Source organism: Macaca thibetana, chromosome 13, assembly GCF_024542745.1.
Source record: "Macaca thibetana thibetana isolate TM-01 chromosome 13, ASM2454274v1, whole genome shotgun sequence".
NCBI lineage: Eukaryota > Metazoa > Chordata > Mammalia > Primates > Cercopithecidae > Macaca > Macaca thibetana.
Window position 1 is genome coordinate 13,584,412 of NC_065590.1, and position 18,318 is coordinate 13,602,729.

General features: G+C 39.8%; 1 protein-coding gene across 10 annotated transcripts in view; it reads right to left on the minus strand.

Moving 5' to 3' along the window:
- The window catches only part of LOC126934450 (immunoglobulin kappa light chain), a 246,297-nt gene that overhangs the window by 197,968 nt on the left and 30,011 nt on the right, over positions 1-18,318 (minus strand). The window contains exons 1-2 of one of the 10 annotated variants that reach the window (XM_050755258.1): positions 7,279-7,360; positions 6,841-7,128 (exon numbers count right to left, since the gene is read on the minus strand). The exons of 6 other annotated variants lie outside the window; for them this stretch is intronic. In XM_050755258.1, coding sequence (XP_050611215.1) covers positions 6,841-7,128; positions 7,279-7,327 — 337 coding nt within the window. In that variant the 5' untranslated portion in view covers positions 7,328-7,360. Of the gene's footprint in view, positions 1-6,840; positions 7,129-7,278; positions 7,361-11,281; positions 11,371-18,318 lie in introns of those variants that run through there. 3 more of the 10 variants (XM_050755256.1, XM_050755263.1, XM_050755259.1) reach the window with 3 other exon arrangements.

The window sequence follows — 18,318 nt, forward strand, 5'->3', positions numbered from 1 at the left end:
TGTGAAACAAAGCAGCACATGTGAAACAATGCTCAGAGGCTGCATTGTCACATGATGAAGACCCTCCATGACTCATTCCCAACTTCTCCTCTGACTGGGGTGATCTCTCTGCCCAGCTTTCATGGCTCACCAGCTGCTGGGACTCTGTTGACAAGGGCCTATGTCAGTCCCATGCACAAGCTTCTCAATAGTCGCCATTTTACTTTCTGGTCTCCAATAACCACAACTTGGCAACCATGACCCTTCCACAAAGATTCACAGAGTGGGGTCAGAACCATGGGTTTAGCAATGTGCTGGGGCATGTACGTAAGAGAAACAAGGCGTGGCCAGCCCATGTCTGAAGTGAGGATGAATTTTCCTCATGAATTCAGAGTAGGAGGTGGGAGAAAACATCCTGACATGCTCCGTGCAGTGATGCCCACAAGATACACTAGAGGTGCCCATAGAGGAGGTGGGAAGAGGATGTGAGACAAAGAGGGATGTGAATTCAGAGATGTCCCCCAGCCTGTTCCCCTGAGAACATTTCAGGCCCTTAGCAACACCTAGGCCCCCGGGCAGAGCTGTTGCTAGGGAAGATTTGTGCCTGACCGGACAGGAGGAGGGAGCACCTACCTTTGAAGGCATCTTGGTTAGTGATGGCCAGAGTGACATCTGTTCAGGCCCACAGAGCTATAACACTGTGAGTGTCCAACTGTAACCATTTAGATCACCACTAATGAAAACGCTTTTTTTTTTTTTTTTTTTTTTTTTTTTTTTTGAGACAGAGTCTCTCTCTGTCACCCAGGCTGGAGTGCAGTGGCCCAATCTCAGCTCACTGCAAGCTCCGCCTCCCGGGTTCACGCCATTCTCCTGCCTCAGCCTCCCGAGTAGCTGGGACTATAGGCGCCCGCCACCACGCCTGGCTAGTGTTTTTTTTTTTGTATTTTTTAGTAGAGACGTGGTTTCACTGTGTTAGCCAGGATGGTCTCGATCTCCTGACCTCGTGATCCGTCCGTCTCGGCCTCCCAAAGTGCTGGGATTACAGGCTTGATCCATCGTGCCCGGCCGAAAATAATTTTTTAAGATGGTGAAAATGGTGGAAATTTCTAACAGAAAAATTGACAAAAAGATGGTTTTTCTTAGGCCCCCACACCAGCCTCTGCCTGGGACCTGACTTTGTCTCTGAGATAGTGAAAGCTGTGATGAGGTTTTGAGTTGGGGTGAAATCACAGCAGGGCAGGCTGTGCTCTGGGTGCTGTGGAGGACAGGGGGACACTCGTTCAGTGTCAGTGATGCTGGGAGTTCGAGGGGAGACTCAGCATGGAGCTGCCTGTGAGTTGTCCCAGCAATGCTGTCTGGACAGCGATCATCTCACAAGTGTACTCGGATGCCAGTGGATGGCCCAAACGTGGGCTCAGGTTGGAGAAGGACAAAGCTTTAGAGATGACAATGTGGGGCTCATTTGATACTCTGAAGTTTCAGCACAACCATAATAAATCATATTGGAAGAGACAGGAATTACAAGATTGTGATTTTTCATTTGGTATTAAAATATATCCCCTCTGCTCATTTTTCCCTCCACAATGTAACTACTGATATACATTTAACTAAAGTCATTGTGTTAAATTGTCGCTTTAGTAACTGACAACCTGTGTGCAGAGTTCCTAAGTAACTGGATAGCCAGACCATCATTCCTATGGTAAAGCCAGGAAGTGACTGTGGATGTGAACAAATGTGAGTTTCATGTACAGGTCTCCAGAGCCATGGGCCACTGATCTGGGGAGAACCTGCAGTCATTTCACTTTCCCATACCCAGATGAGAGGACACCTTGATCTGTGTTCTTCGGATGAACTCTAAACACTGGACCATATTCTGAAGCTCTAGTTTGTCCTTCTTTTCTGTGCTAGAGGGACTCTCTCACTCACATGTATTGTACTTTCTGCATAGGACTGTCTGTGATACATACAGCTTGTTTTCTCCTAAATACCCATCAATCATGTCATTTATGAGTCTTCCATAAGTGTTACCTGCCCTATGGCTATGGGCTCTTCCAAAAGAATGGGCCAGAGGTGGAGCTGTGAGACTGTAGCTGGATGAAAAGTATAAGTTTCAAAATAGGATAAAAATGTGGTGATAATAATATTCCAAATTAGTCTGGGCTCTTGGCTGTGATTGCTGGTAAGTGCGAAGGAGCCTAAGTTTGGTTTTTATTAGTTTTATTTCAATTGGTAAAGCAGCCAGAGTATAGTGCACTCATTTTGAATGTGCAATTGAATAAAGTTTATGTGTAATTCATTATCCGGATGGAATGATAGAATATTTCACATTCCCTTGTGCTTCCTTCATGGACAATCTTTATTAGTTATCACCTTTCCCACCCAGCAAAAGTAACTGTCTTTCTGACATCTACACAATCATTTAGGTTTTCCTGTCTTGAACTTCATATAAATAGCATTAAGTGTATTTTTATCTTTTTAGCCTTGGTATTGTTCCTCACTACTTTTGAGGCCATCATTTCTTCCAGTGGACTCGTCCATCTGCTGTCATTTCCTGTGATTCTGAAGGATTTTCTCTCAAATGTTTTATAAGACATAGCTGCTATGAAGAATGTATTTTGTTTACCAAAATTTGTTTTTACTTTCTTGTTAGATTTGAAGGATATTTTCACTGGATAGATTTCCTGGCTGCCTTTTTTTTTTTTTCTTTTCAGCATTTAAATATGTCATTTTACTGCTTCTAGCCTCTATTGGTCCCGAGGAAAACTTAGCCAATGGCTACGTTCTTGTGTCTCTGTATATAGTGTCTGCTTTTATTCTGATGTAATGAAGATTTTTTTCTTTGTCTTTCAACATTTTAATATCATGTGTTCAGTTATTAATTTCTGTTGACTGTCTAAAAGGGTTTTATTGAATTTTTTCATCTAAGAATATTTTTTATTACTTTTGAAAAGTTTTATCATTGTTTCTCCAAATATTTTTTCAGCCACTTTCTCTGTTTCTCCTCCTTTGTGACTCTCATTATACATTTGTTTGTATCCTTTGCTCTGAACTATAAATCTCTGAAGTTTCTTCCTTTTTTTCTAAACATTTTCTTTATGCTCAATCATTTCCATTCCTCTATTTTCAAGTTAACTGATTGTTCTGTCATCTCAGTTTGCTATTAGACCTAGCTAATAAGTATTTAAATTGGATTATTGTACTTTTCATTTCTAGAGTTCCCATTTGGTCATTTTTTATACTTTCCATTTCTTTTCTTGAGGTCCTATTTGCTGAATCTTCTTTTTAAAAATATTTTCTTTTTTTTTTATGTCAATGATCATAGTTTTAAAAATAATTATTTGAACATCTGCATATTAACTGTTTTGTAGTCTTTGCTATAAAGCCAATGATGAGGACAAGTGAGAATCAACATTCATTGGCTATTTTCCTTGGTTATTATTGTAGTTGCTTTATTTTTGTTCCTTCAATATAGATCAAACCCCTCAATTTTTTTTCAGGATTTTTAAAAACTGAAAATGGCACACTTTTGACAATGTATTATAGTACTTCTCTTTTGATTGTGGGGTTTTAATTTTAATTTTAATTTTAATTTTTTTTAGAAACAGGGTCTCACTCTGTCACCCAGGCTGGAGTGTGGTATTGTGATGATAACTTGCTACAGTTTTGAAATCTTGGGCTCCAGCGATCCTCCAGCTTTATCTTCCTGTGTAGCTGAGACCTATAGAGGCATACCACCACTCTCTGCTATTTTTACAAAAAAAAAAAAAAAAAATTGTAGAGATAAGGGTGTCACTGTTTTGGCCAGCCTGGTCTTGAACTCCTCGTCTCATATAATCCTTCTGCATCCGCCTCTCAAGTACTGGGATTACAGGCTTGAGCTACCATGTCAGGCCTGGAATTTGTTTCATTTTTCTGAACATTTTAAAACTTTGTTTCTTAGTTACTTGTCAGAACTTACTGACTGATAGTACCTGACTTATGATATTTGGAGTTACCATTTTTTGACTTTCAGATGATGTGAAAGTGATATGCATTCAAGTAGAAATAGTACTTGTAGTATTCATACAACGATTCCATCTTCTCTTTCAATAGAGTATTCAATAAATTGCATGAGATATTCAACACTTTGTTGTAAGATAAAGTTTGTGTTAAATAATGTTGCCCTACTGTAAGCTAATATAAGTGTACTGAGAACATTTAGGATAGGATAGGCTGAGCTAGTGGATTACATATATTAAATGTATTTTCAATGCATGATATTGAAAAATCTATATCTCACATGGTGTTTAACCATTGATAGCTCTGCTTCTTTTTATTCTTAATATTTAGTTTGAATTTATAGGAACTGCACATGTATCTGCACAGCTTAGTGGTCACCAACGATTTGAGAAGTTTTGCTCAAATATCTGGAGCTTATAAATCTATCTTCTGTCAATCCATCTGTGTGTAGTTTAAAAAGCACAAGCAAAATGCAGCCAGTTCTTACCTCCCTCTGGTTTTACTTTGCACCAGGCACTCCTGTGTCTCATCACTCATATCTGTAGCTTCTAAGTCACCAGGAATGTGTGCAGAGATTGTTTCAGCATATGGCTCTATCTTACCCAGGAATCTGCTATTTACTGTCAACAGATGTACTACTTGCTCCAAACGGGGCATCATCTTGGACTAGCAAAACTGTGGGCTTTTTCTGTTCATTTCCTGTGGAGTTCTCCATGTTTAGCTGGAAACACTGAAGAAGTTTACTCCTTGGCTTCACTCAAGTTCACTCCCTTTGGCAGCAAGCTGCTAGCTTTATTTGCTATCCTCATATTGGTAAAATTCCAGTTCTGCAATTCATGCTGACTGAGCTGTGGGTAGAAGGGTGCTGTCACAGGCAAAAGACTACAGACTTTTTCTGTCCTTACTCAAAGCACTAGTACTTTTTTTTTCTATAAAGAATATATATCTTTAATTATTTTATGCTTCACCAATTTTCAGAGTGCTGAAGTAGTTTTGATTTTTTAGCTTTGTATTTATATATGTGTTTGTTATTTATTTTTGCACAAAAGGTTTATTAAACTCTTTGTGATGCCATAAACAGAGATACCTTCTAAAATGCATTGAAATGAACATAATATGAACCCACCTTGATCATGGTGGATAAGCTTTTGATGTGTTTTGCTAAATCCGGTTTTGCCAGTATTTTATTGAGGAATTTTTGCCATCGTGTTCATCAGATATTCAAAATTCTCCTTTGTTTTTGATATCCTTGGTTAGGGAGGATTCTTTTTTTCTATTGATCCACGCTGAAATGGAATGAGGTTATTTACTAACATAAGTAATTTTGGACTTGAGAACTTGAACTCTGCACCCTCACTTTAAAGAGAAACCAAAGTTCTAACAAATAGAGAATCCTGATCCCTAGTTTTCACATTCATGAAGGAACGCACTGTCAATTTTTAAGATGCCTTCTTTGTATTCTAGAACTGAGCAAATTAGTGATTACACTCTACATACTGGGAACTATGATTGTCTTTAATAGACATAAGAATTAGAAATAGGTAAAGGTACAAAATAGGAGGAAACTTGTGGAATTGTTTAAAAACCACCTTTTCCTTATTTTTCAGTTACTTGTGCGTGTGTTTTAAATTGATGTGGAAATACTTTTAGACCTAAAATTTGAAAAATACAGTAAAAATGGTCCACATATGCTCCTCCTCCAGCTTTCTCGAATGTCAGCATCATAAATAACCACAGTATAAGTATCACAACCATGAAATGAACATAGATATAATGTTATTAGTTAACTCATTTAAAATCCCATATGGATTTCACTGCTTTCTTCCACTGATGACTTTTTTTTTATGTTACAAGATAAAATTCAGGTTTCTGTATTTTATTTGGTTATCCTATCCTTAATATGTTTAAATCTGTGATAGTTTTTCACTTTTGTTTTCTTTCATGGCCTTGAAACTTTGGAAGGTTATTGGCCAGTTATGTTGACGAATGTCCTCCCAGTTGGGTTTGTATGATATTTACTATTGATTCAATTCACACCATTAATTTTTGGCAAGAATAGTACAGATAGGATATATCCTCAGTGCTTCATATCAGATGTTACATAATGTCAACATGTCTTATAGGTGGTAATAAATGAATATGATCAATGAAATCCCTTTTGGAAGGAAGCCTTGGACAAAAATAATGAAAACAACTGCTTCTATCACTCCTTCTACTTGGTCATTTGCAGACGTCATTAGGACTAGTCTATTTCTTCCTTTCTAATATGTACTTTATTTTTACAAACTTTAATGTTTTTACACTATACTGCATCGTAGAGAAAATTGAAGAAATAATTTAGATCACTTTTAAATGGCAAATGTTTCCATAATAACCATTTGCGCTGAAATGTTGATAGCCTGAAGAAAGAAAAAGAATGGGATTTATTCAGCCATGGTAGTAGCCTCAGGTAAGCAGCTTTTACTGAGTCAACTATTAAGATAAATAGAATTTTCTACTACTTAGAATGTTGCAGAATTCAAATGGAGCAGTGTAGCATGCACTGAGCTACTTCGACAGGGAAAGTGAAGAACAACTGGGGCTACATAAGGATTCATACAGTGAGACACTATTTCTGGAAACCTGGGATTCTGGTGCCTCAGTTGAAGAGAGTCCAAGAATCAGAGTCCAAATTGTTCAAGGATTTTTTTTTTTTTTTTTTTTTGGAATCACAAAATGTCCAAATAAAGCAGAGATGCTAAAACTCAGTGACCACCACACTAGCTGTCTATAAAGGAAGCAGCTAGTAAAATCTAGTAAACATTGATGGTCTTGTTGATGTTTTTGTTTCATGTTGAATCACTGTGGGAGATAAGTTACTACCCTGCTGACAGTAATAAACTCCAACATCTTCAGGCTCCAGGCTGCTGATGGTGAGAGTGAAGTCTGTCCCAGACCCGCTGCCACTGAACCTGTCTGGGATGCCAGTGGCCCTGCTGGATGCACCATAGATGAGGAGCTTGGGAGCCTGCCCAGGTTTCTGCTGGTACCAGGCTAAGTAGCTGCCAACACTCTGACTGGCCCTGCAGGAGAGGGTGGCTCTTTCCCCTGGAGACAAAGCCAAGGTGGCTGGAGACTGCGTCACCACTGTTTCTCCAGTGGTATCTGCGACTGGAAATAAAACAGAAATGTACTCATGTAATCAAGATCAAGAGTAAAGCCAAAATTGTTAATCTACATTGAATTTTAATTATATTTCTTGCTGAGCAGAGGTGGCAGGAGTTTTCACTGATATGCAAAACCACGTTATGTTCCCGTCACCTGGGAGCCAGAGCAGCAGGAGGAAGAGAAGCTGAGCTGGGGCTTCCATGGTTCCCTCTGGGTCCTAACTGAGCAGTTCCTCCCCAGAGCTCTGACCCAGGCATTGATATGGGCTCTGGAAGGTAGGGCAGCTGGGAGGGACATGCAAAGCAGCTGGGGTGGGAGCTGGGCTTCCAGCTGCAGGGACCACCTGCTTCTTCCTCTCTGCACTGAGCATCCTGTGCCTCCCTGGTTGTCAGGTCAGAAAAGTCTGTTGGCTCAGTCTGAGTGTAGAACTTCCCCCTTGTGCTCACAGAATTTCAGTCCTGTGTCTTTCTTCTCCTCAATCACCTAAATTACCCAGATGATGTTTGGTACAAGGCTGTTAAGAACAATATAAAAGGCTGTGTTTTCATTTCTCTCTTCCTATCCTCAATATGCCCAGTCATCTTCCTAAGTGCATTATTGGATCTATTGAAATGAAGACTCTGTTAGAACTTAATCTTCCAGATATACCTTTCATTTGCTTGGTAGTAATGTTTTCTGAGGGTCCTGAAGCTTTCCATTAACCCCCACACATGCTCTTTGAATTAAAATCTTCTGTTTACAGTCACATGTCCTGGCAGGCCATGACATAGATGCTCCATGTCTTGCTGATTGCTTGAAATTGAACAAGTAACTTAACTTCCCTGTGTCTCAGTTTCCATATCTGTGTAACTGTGACAATAGTGGTACCTACCTAACAGTGCTGTAGACAGTTTAAAGAAAATAAGACTAACATTTTCAATAGTATGCAGGACATTATGTATGCAGGAATTAATTTTGTTTTTATTGTTTAAGTATTCAGCACTACAGTCATCATCATTATAAATATACTTAGCATGGAAAATAGTCTTAAATCTAATCCAAGAATGTTTTATCCACAGTCAAATTAAATTCTAAGGTGTTTTCTTCAGTAACTATACACAACTCTTAAAATCCTAATGATTTGGTCTTAATCTGTGCTAAATCAGACCTTCAATCATTCCCACCCATCCCTGTCTAACACATTACTTCTCATCATCCATTATCAAAATGTTACCCAGAAAAGGTTACCATGTCCTGTTGCTGTCCTTCTTTATTATATAATCTTTATCCTACCTTGTTATCTTTTGTCTTATTCTGGCCCCAGGACTGACAATAAGGATAAGCTACCATCATTACTTATGGGCTTGCTCCAGTATAATTGTGTCAGGCTTGTTATCTTGGAAATGAGGACTCTGTCTTGCAAAGAAACATATTCATTGGGTCAATGCGTTATGAAATAAAAGATTTTATCTATTTATGATCCAATAATTAATTTAAAATGATTTGAACAGATTTTTTTATGACAAAAAGAAGACGATATAAGAGAAAAATATAATACGATAGTAAACACAAGCTAATATAATGCTTGCTTCATGGATTTTTGCATACATGTTAGACATATGCTGGGTATATGTGCGCAATGATAATCTGCAAACTGAACGCTAACTAGTTTAAGGAATGCCTGTATTACACTGAGTCTTGCCCACTTTTCCAATTATAAACAGAAAGCCACAGTACTATTTGCATCTGTATCAAACCGTCTAGCTGCTATGGTAATGGTAGAGCAGATTTAATGGTAGAGATAAAAGCCTTGGAAGTAGTAGAGGCTTGTCCTGTGCTATTATGGCTGTTGCCATGGTTGTTGTTAGGAAATAAGGTGGGAGTGAAAGCAGGTAGATTTACAAGCTCTGCTCTTCCTCACACTCACAGCGCCCTCTAGAGATGAATAGATGGTGTCCAGGAATCTCTGACACTTCTTAGAAGTCTTTTGCTCTTTCCAGAATGTTTCCTGACAAGTACTGTTTTGAGTCACAGATTAGGTGGAACTGGGTGTAGAAGAAAGGACTAGAGCAAGGGAAGAGGTTTTCCATCCCAGATAGTTATTGTAGGGACAGGGAAATGGAATTTTTCATAGATTTATGCCACACTTCTATGATGTTGGGGAGAGAGACATCAAATCAGGCTCATTCCTGAAAGAATTATTACATTTTCTAAAAGAGAAAATACTGTGAATTTCTTGTCAAATAGATGTTTAAAATTCAAAGCTACTGACTTTTTTTTTGATCGAGTCTCACTCTGTCACCCAGGCTGGAGTTCAGTGACACGATCTTGGCTCACTGCAACTGCCATCTCTCTGTTTAAAGCAATTCTCCTGCCTCTGCCTCCCAAGTAGCTGGGATTACAGGTGTGTGCCAACATACCCAGCTTATTTTCATATTTTTAGTAGAGATGGGGTTTAGCCATGTTGGCCAGTCTAGTCCCAAACTCCTGACCTCAGGTGATCTGCCTGCCTCGGCTTCCCAACGTGCTGTTGTTACAGGCTTGAGCCACTGTGTCCAGCCCTACTGATGTATTAAGATCATTCATCTTCTTGAATACACCACGTGGTAAAGTGCAAATCCACACTTTAAACTTGAGATTTCTACTCCTATGTGAATCATACTAGTGAGGAACAAAAAAATTCTGTATTGGTTGGGAGATGATGTTTGACAGTGGTCAGTTTGTGAAGTGGAGGCTTATATGACAGTACTTTCTACAGTGTTATATATGAAAATGGTGAATGGCTTCATACCCAGAAAAATTAGCTTTTTTTAATGAGCCGTATTACTACCACCAAGAAAGAATTGAATTGAAACCTGTGACTACTTGATGAAGTGTCATAAAGAATAGGGAAAGACTTGGGAGGCTGAGGAGGGCGGATCATGAGGTCAGGAGATCAAGACCATCCTGGCTAACATGGAAACCCCATCTCTACTAAAAATACAGAAAAATTAGTCAGGCGTGGTACAGTCCCAGCTACTCAGGAGGCTGAGGCAGGAGAATGGCATGAATCTGGGAGTCAGAGGTTGCAGTGAGCCAAGATTGCACCACTGCACTCCAGCCTGGGTGACAAAAGTAGGCTCTGTCTCAAAAAAAAAAAAAAAAAAAAAAAAAAAGAGGCAAAGAGAAAGGACACAAAACACACTATCGCAAAACACCCATTACGATTGACTAACTGACCTCCTGCTTCCTGTTGACCAGATTATCTTCATTACCCCTCTCTAATTCCTGTTTTCTCACATTTCTTCCCTGCTATCTAAACCCCTAACTTTAGTTGGTCAGGGAGATACATTTGTGAATGGTGTCCCATCTCCTCAGCTGCAGCACCTGATTAAAACCTGTTCTTGGTAATATTTGCTGTCTTAGTGATTTTTTTTTCTGTGTGGTGAGCAGCAGGATCTACACCGAATCCTTGGCATTTCAATAACAGAATTCTCTTCAAGCTTCCCTGCTTTGGCTTCTTGTTCCTTGAAATCACATTTACCCACAACTTCTGAGATAACTTGATATAATTCTAAAATTCACTATGTCCACCACTGCTTACCAGTCTGAGCTTGCCAGCTCCAAACCCTTCCTAGTGCCAATGAACTTTCTCAAAGAGCTATAGGTAATATTTTCCCTTTTTCATAAAACTCTAACCTTCTCTTTGTTCTTCCAACATATTGAAGACCACTGAGTTTTCCTGTATGCCCCATTTGGCAAATATTCCTTTGCAAATAAAACATTAAACTTAGAGATTCATCTCTACATGTTATTTAGACTTCAGTACTTTAGACTCTAATTCTCCATATTAAGACAATTCCTGCTTAGAACATCTATTTTGGCTTCTTCTCTGTTATATGAATTCCAACTGAAGCTATAAACTAGACTCCTCAGGTGTAAGCATCTCTGTCTTTATTAAAATAGGAGAGTCTTTGTTATGGCTGTGCAGATGGGGCTGAGAAAGCAAAAAGTATTATGGTGCAGACATGACTTCATGTCCCCCTCTACCAACACCATCAGAGTGTGGCTGCATCTGAGGAACACTCTCAGCCCATGGAGGCATCAAGAGGAGCAGCTGGGGCAGCCCAGCCTCACACATCTGCTTCCCTGGGGGTTTATGTTCGGGTGTGTAACACTGTGGGAGGGGTATTGTAACACTGTTGACAGTAATAAGTTGCAAAATCTTCAGGCTGCAGGCTGCTGATGGTGAGAGTGAAATCTGTCCCAGATCCACTGCCGCTGAACCTTGATGGGACCCCACTTTGCAAACTGGATGCCTTATAGATCAGGAGCTTAGGGGCTTTCCCTGGTTTCTGCTGATACCAGGCTAACCAGCTGCTAATACCCTGACTCGCCGGCAAGTGATGGTGACTGTGTCTCCTACAGATGCAGACAGGGAGGATGGAGACTGGGTCATCTGGATGTCACATCTGGCACCTGAGATTGGAAACACAAAAGCAAATATTCATACTATTGATCATATTATAGGAAGACTTTCTTGAATAGCCAGGCAGTACTGAGCACACTGGGCTGAGTAAACCGTTAGTGTTCTCCTTCCTTACCTGGGAGCCAGAGCAGCAGGAGCCCCAGGAACTGAGCGGGGACCCTCATGTCCATGCTGTGTCCTGACTGGGTCTGACTCCTGCACGAAGTGTGTCCAGCCTATTAATAAATCTTCAGGGCAGGAGGATGTGCTCTGGGAATATGCAAATGAGAAGAAGACAGGGTAGGCTGGGCACATCTGCAGGGTTGGCTCATCTCACTAGCTAAGCACTGGCTCAGTGTCCCCAGGTGTCCCAAGTAAGACCGGGATAGCATAAATTTGTCTGCAGAGAATGTGTTTCTACTGGGGACTATTTTGTCATGAGAAACATTTTTTAGTTTTTTTCTGACAATTTGAAATATTCCCCAGGAGTCAATGGAGTAATGTATTTCATTGGTGTATGGGGATTATTTAGGAGAATATTCTTGTTTGTAGGAAACACATAGTAAAATGCTAGACAGGATTCTCAGGTCTTCAAAAGTCTCATATAATTCGAGATAGGGAAGGAGGTACGTTGTCCTATACTTTTAACATTTCTGTGAGTTTAACATTGTTCCTTTCTAAAAAATTAAAAATAAAATTTATCAACACAATGCCATATATATTTGTAAGTATTAGGTAATGATGTTAGGGCATTGTTTTTACCAGTATTAGCTGAAGCAATTTACTACAGATATATACAGATGAATCCGTGTTTCCTCAATGCGTGCAGCACTCACAGATCCACCATTATCAAGAGCTGCAGGTCTCTGTAATACCCAGAGACTAAATGGGCTGCACCTTATTCTTGTTTTGGGCACCTTCATAGTCTACCTTCTTTTCTGCCACTGAGTATTGTTTCCCAAAGTTCATTCCTCTCAGTGAGGGTGACCACTGCATGGAGCATGTCCCTGCCATGCACCATCAATGACACTTTCTTCTATTACTTTTTATCAGTGATTTAGGACATCATCCTGGCCGAGATACCAGCCTCCCTGTTAACATCTTTAGGAAAAACATACTCAATCTCCTATTAAGCAACTACCTATCCTGTGTACATGGAAAAAACAATTGGATCCAAATGAAACTGGACACAGATTTGCACTTATGATATCTCACATTTGTAATGTGCCCTAAAATGTCCCATCCTGGCTCAGTAGCAGGGGAAGTGGATCCAACGATATCAGCATCAGTGGCCTACAGCCTAGGGCTGTACAAAAGTTTATTGATGCCTGACTAGGGGAGTCAAATCACAGTGCTGTAGCCTGTGTACAAACCTTCCTGCTGCTTTGTAAGCAGCCTGAATTTTAAGGGAACTTGCTTATATTGGGAGAAAGGAAGAAAGCTCCATCTGTCCTCTAAATATTTGCTGAAAATGAATGGACAAAAAGAAGATTAATAAGAGAAAAGGCAAACAAAATTCACTTAAAGTGCAATCGGATACCATTCCAGGGTGATTACCCAGATTACTTAGTGGGATCCAGTTCATATTTCCTTTCTAGGGAAGAGGGAAATCAGAAGTGTAGGCAACCTGGAGAGAATAGATGAGCATAGAATTGCATTCTCAAAAGAACATGTAATAGCCTTTCTGGATAAAGCATCAACTTCCAGTCTCTTTTATTTTGATTCCTGTTTTGTGTTCATCTTTCCAGATATAAAAATTCCCAGGATGAGTTTTCTTGACAATTGGTTTCCTTCTGGAGAATCTGCTTTTAGGCAGATAAGGGATATTTAGGAAAAGCCTATTTGTGCATTTGCTGCTTTCTAAATGCCTTTGGCTTTACATAATCATCATACCAATGCAGCATAGTTTGAGATGTTATTTCCTGGATTCCTTTACTTGCAATCACTGCCAAGATCCTGTTCCAGAGAGATGCAGCTATAGACTGAAAGAGCAGCTGACCCCTGAACAACGTAGAGGTTGCGGCACTGATCACTGTTGCAGATGAAAACCTGTGTAGAAATTTTTCATGCTTAACTTAAGTACTAATAACTCACTTTGGACTGGAAGCCTTAGTGATAAAATAACTAGTTGATATATTATAATCTGTATTCTTCTAATAAAATGTGCTAAAGGAAAAAATGTTATTAAGAAGATCATAAAAATGAGAAAATGTATTTACTACTTATTAAATGCTGGCTTACAGGTGACACACACAGAAGAAAATATACGTGGATCTGAAAATTTCAAACCCAGGTTATTCAAGGGTTAACTGTTCCATGATGAATGTAGCAGTCCCTATCTGTAATCTAATGCTTTCCTTTTGTTGTACCTCTGCTGACTTCCACTGGCCATATATATGTGTTATGTTCTATATGATCTTGGGCAGAGAACTCTGCCTGCATGCATTGCTGGCCAGATGGCCTGGAATGTGTATCTTTTAGGAAAGTTTTATGGTTTCACTGTGTCCTCCAGAATCCATCTGTTGTCAAGTTAATTCTCAGTGTAATGGTATTGCCAGGTGGGGCCTATTGGGATGTGTTTAGGTCATGAGAGTGGAGCCCTCTAGTGGAATACATTATTGACACAAGAAACAGGGATTACAGGGCTGGGATCTCTCTCTCTTCTGCTCCTCTGTCATGTTAAGACATGGCCTTCCTTCCTTTGAAAGACTCAATGATCCAGGCATCATCTTGAAAGCAGAGAAAGCAGACCTTAATCTGCCCATGCCTTGATGTTTGGGTTTAACCCAACGGGCACACAATTCAACTTTCTCCACATCGTGTTTTCCAACTTGGAACATCATGTGAAGGGAACTCATGACTGTGTCTGCCTGAAACCAAAATGTAGACATATTATTTCATATCATATTTTTTCACCTTGGGGTAAAATATGTGTGGTATAAAAAAAATTGAATGAAAACTGATATAACGTTTTGTGACCAAATATGATGAAAATCATTAATTTAAATGTCATTTACTGTGACGTCAGTCTGCATCGCTAATGACTAGATTGTATCCCCAAAGCTATTTTTGAATGCATAAATAAGTGCACAGCAAACAAAGTCAAGCAAATGAACTTAGTTTGCGTTAGAATCAACAAATATTAACAGTAGGATACTGGTCTCAAAATTAAGTATGGTGAAATTAAAAAAAAAATGTTCAAACTGCAGTTTGGATTTTGGATAAGAATGAAAGAGGAGACAAACAGTGTTTCTGACGTGCAGAACAGAAATTCACTCTAAGGATCAAGGGTGATCCTCCTGTACTTCCTATGTCAAGCAAGATAGGAAACAAAATGCCCTTTTAGTTTTATCACTTTCTTTGAGCTCCCAAAGCTACATTCTCTTGCTTGGGAGTGCCTTGGTACACTCAACCTTTGGTGAAGAATTTCTCATTGAAGAACTGAGGATTCTTGATTTCAAATCAAGAATGGGCATATTAGCAGAACATAACTATACGTATATCAAAATCACCACTAATCTAGTTAAACAAGCAGGAAGAATATGCATTGCTTTTTATAAATTCACATTTAAAAAGCACACTAAATTTCATAAGAGGCAGTGTTCCTAATGAAAAAAAAAATCACTGATTGAAATAGTTGTCTCACTTTTAGCTTTGTCCACATATTCTCACCTGGAACACAGAGGAGCAGAAACCCCAGGAGTTGTTATGGGGACATCTTGCTGCTTTTGACTTGTAAGTTTTGCTTAAGCCACATCTCAGAGAAAAAACCTCTTACAGATACTGAGAGGCAGGACCACTTTAGATGTGAGAGGAGGGATACATACAAATTATGACGATGTCCTATTGGTTTAAATACACAGACATCACTGTTGCCAGGAGATCGCCCTCCCACCCCTTCCGTGAGTCTGAGATGCGCCCTCTGCTGGCACCTGCCGATGAGCCCGGTTGAGGTTCCGGCAGGGCTTGACCAGACCCAGGGCCTAGTCACAGAGTGAAGACAGAGTCCATCGCAGTCTGGGGGAGGCTCTGCAGTCATCTGGGGTGAACAGCAGCTCACATCCTCAGTCTCGGCCCAGGGCTACATTAACAACCCTCCTGCTCTCTGTCACAATGTAGGCCGAAGAAACATTGATCCTGAGGACCTTTCACAAAGCATCACCCCATACAGCACTATGTTGATGAGATCATGCAATAAGCAGAAAATCATATGGATTCTCAATATACATTGAAGACACCTGAGGAACAGGAGCTAAGATTCATCGCTACAAATTCAAGGGCCTGTCTCATTGGGGAAGATATCAGGGATTTAGAGAAGGGGAGTGAGTCATGCTGGTCATTCCTTTCAAAGGAAGGGAAAATAATTTTGTCTTGCACCTCCAACCAATGAGAACAAACCACAGTGTTGGCAAGCCCACCCGGTAGTTCCATCACAACACATTCCACGCTTGGGTCTACTACACCATCTTGTTTATCAGCCTATTTGCAAGGCTGTCTGTTTGGAGTGGACTCAGAGAATGAGAAGTTCTGTCGCAAGTTCGGGTTCTGATACAGGTGGCTCTGTTGCTTGGGCTGTGTGATCCAGCACATTCCTTGTGCTCACAGAATTTCACTCCTGTGTCTTTCTTCTCTTCAGTCACCCAAATTCACCCAGGGGATATTTGGTACAAGCCTGTTAAGAATAATATAAAAGGCTGTGTTTTCATTTCTCTCGTCCTATCCTCAATATGCCCAGTCATCTCCCTAAGTCCACTATTGGATCCGTTGAAATGAAGACTCTGGTAGAACTTAATCTTCCAGATACACCTTTCATTTGCTTGTTAATAATGTTTTCTGAGGGTCCTGATGCTTTCCATTAACCCAAACACATACCCTCTTTGAGTTAAAAAGTTAAAACTTCTGTTTACAGTCCCATGTCCTGGCAGGCCCTGACATAGATGCTCCATGGCTTGCCGATTGCTTGAAATTAATCAAGCAACTCAACTTCTCTGTTTCTCAGTTTCCCTATCTGTGTAACTGTGACAATGATTGTGCCTACCTTACAGTGTGGTTGACAGTTTAAATAAAATAAGATAAAATATTTACAATAGTATTCAGGACGTTATGCATGTGACAATTTATTTTGTTTTTATTGTTTAAATATTCAGCACTACAATCATCACCATTATCATAAATACACTTACTTAGTATGGACAGTATTCTTCAATATAATCTAAGAATGTTTTATCCAGAAATTAAATTCTAGGGCTTTTCCTTCACTAACTGTACACACTCTTAAAATCCGAATGATTTGTTCTTAATCTGTGCTAAAGTACTCAGACCTTCAATAGTTCCCACCCATCCCTGTCTAAGGCATTACTACTTATCATCCATTATCAAAATGTTACCCTATAAAAGGTAACCATGTCCTGTTGCTGTCCTTCTTTCTTATGTAATCTTTATCCTACCTTGTTATCTTTTGTCTAATTCTTGCCCCAGGGCTGACAATAAGGCAAAGCTACCATCATTACTTGTGGGCTTGCTCCAGTATAATTATGTCAGGCTTGCTGTCTTGGAAATGAGGACTCCGTCTTGCAAAGAAACATATTCATTGGGTCAAGATGTTATCAAATAAATGATTTTATCTACTTGTGATTCAATAATGAATTTAGACTGACTTGAACAGATTTTTTTTAATGACAAAAAGGAGAAGATGACATAAGAGGAAAATACAACACAATAGAAAACGCCAGCTATTGTAACTCTTGCTTCATGGATTTGTACACATATATTAGACGTATGCTGGGTATATGTGTGCAGTGATGATCCAAAACTGAATGGTACCTGGTTTAAGGAATGCCTGTGTTACATTGTGTCTTGTCTGCTTTTCCAATTATGAACAAAAAGCTACAGTACTATTTGTATGAGTATCAAATCTTCTAGCTGCCTGAGATAGAGGGAGAGAAGATTTACTGAGATAAAAGCCTTGGAAGTAGTAGACGTTTGTCCTGTGATGTTATGGCTGTTGCTGTGGTTGCTGTTGTTAGGAAATACAGTGGGAGTGAAAGCAGGTAGATTTACAAGCTCTGCTCTGCCTCATACTCACAAGCCCCTCTACAGATGGACAGATGGTGTTGCAGGAATCTCTGATACCTCTCAGAAGTCTTTTGCTCTTTCCAGAATCTTTCCTGACAAGTATTGTTTTGTGTCACAGATTAGGTAGAGCTGGGTGTAGAAGAAAGCACTAGAGCAAGGGAAGAAGTTTTCAATCAAAGGTAGTTCTTGTAGACAAAGGGAAATGGGGTTTTTCATAGATTTATGCCACACTTCTATCACGTTAGGGAGAGAGGCATCAAACCAGGCTCATTCCTGAAAGAATCAGAACGTTATTTTAGACAGAAAGAATGATGAGTTTCTTGTGAAAAGGATGTTTAAAATTCAAAGCTACTGATTTTTTTTGTTGTTTTTGAGATAGAGTATTGCTCTGTCACCCAGGCTGGAGTACAGTGGCATGATCTTGGCTCACTGCAACCTCCGTCTCCCTGGTTCAAACCATTCTCCTGCTTCAGCCTCCCAAGTAGCTGGGATTACGGGCATGTGCTACCACACCTGGCTAATTTTTGTATTTTTAGTAGAGATGGAGTTTCGCCATGTTGACCAGGCTGATCTCAAACTCCTGACCTCAGGTGATCTGCCTGCCTCAGCCTCCCAATGTGCTGGGATTACAGGCTTGAGCCACTGTGCCCGGACCTACTAATGTATTAATATTATTCATCTTCTTGAATACA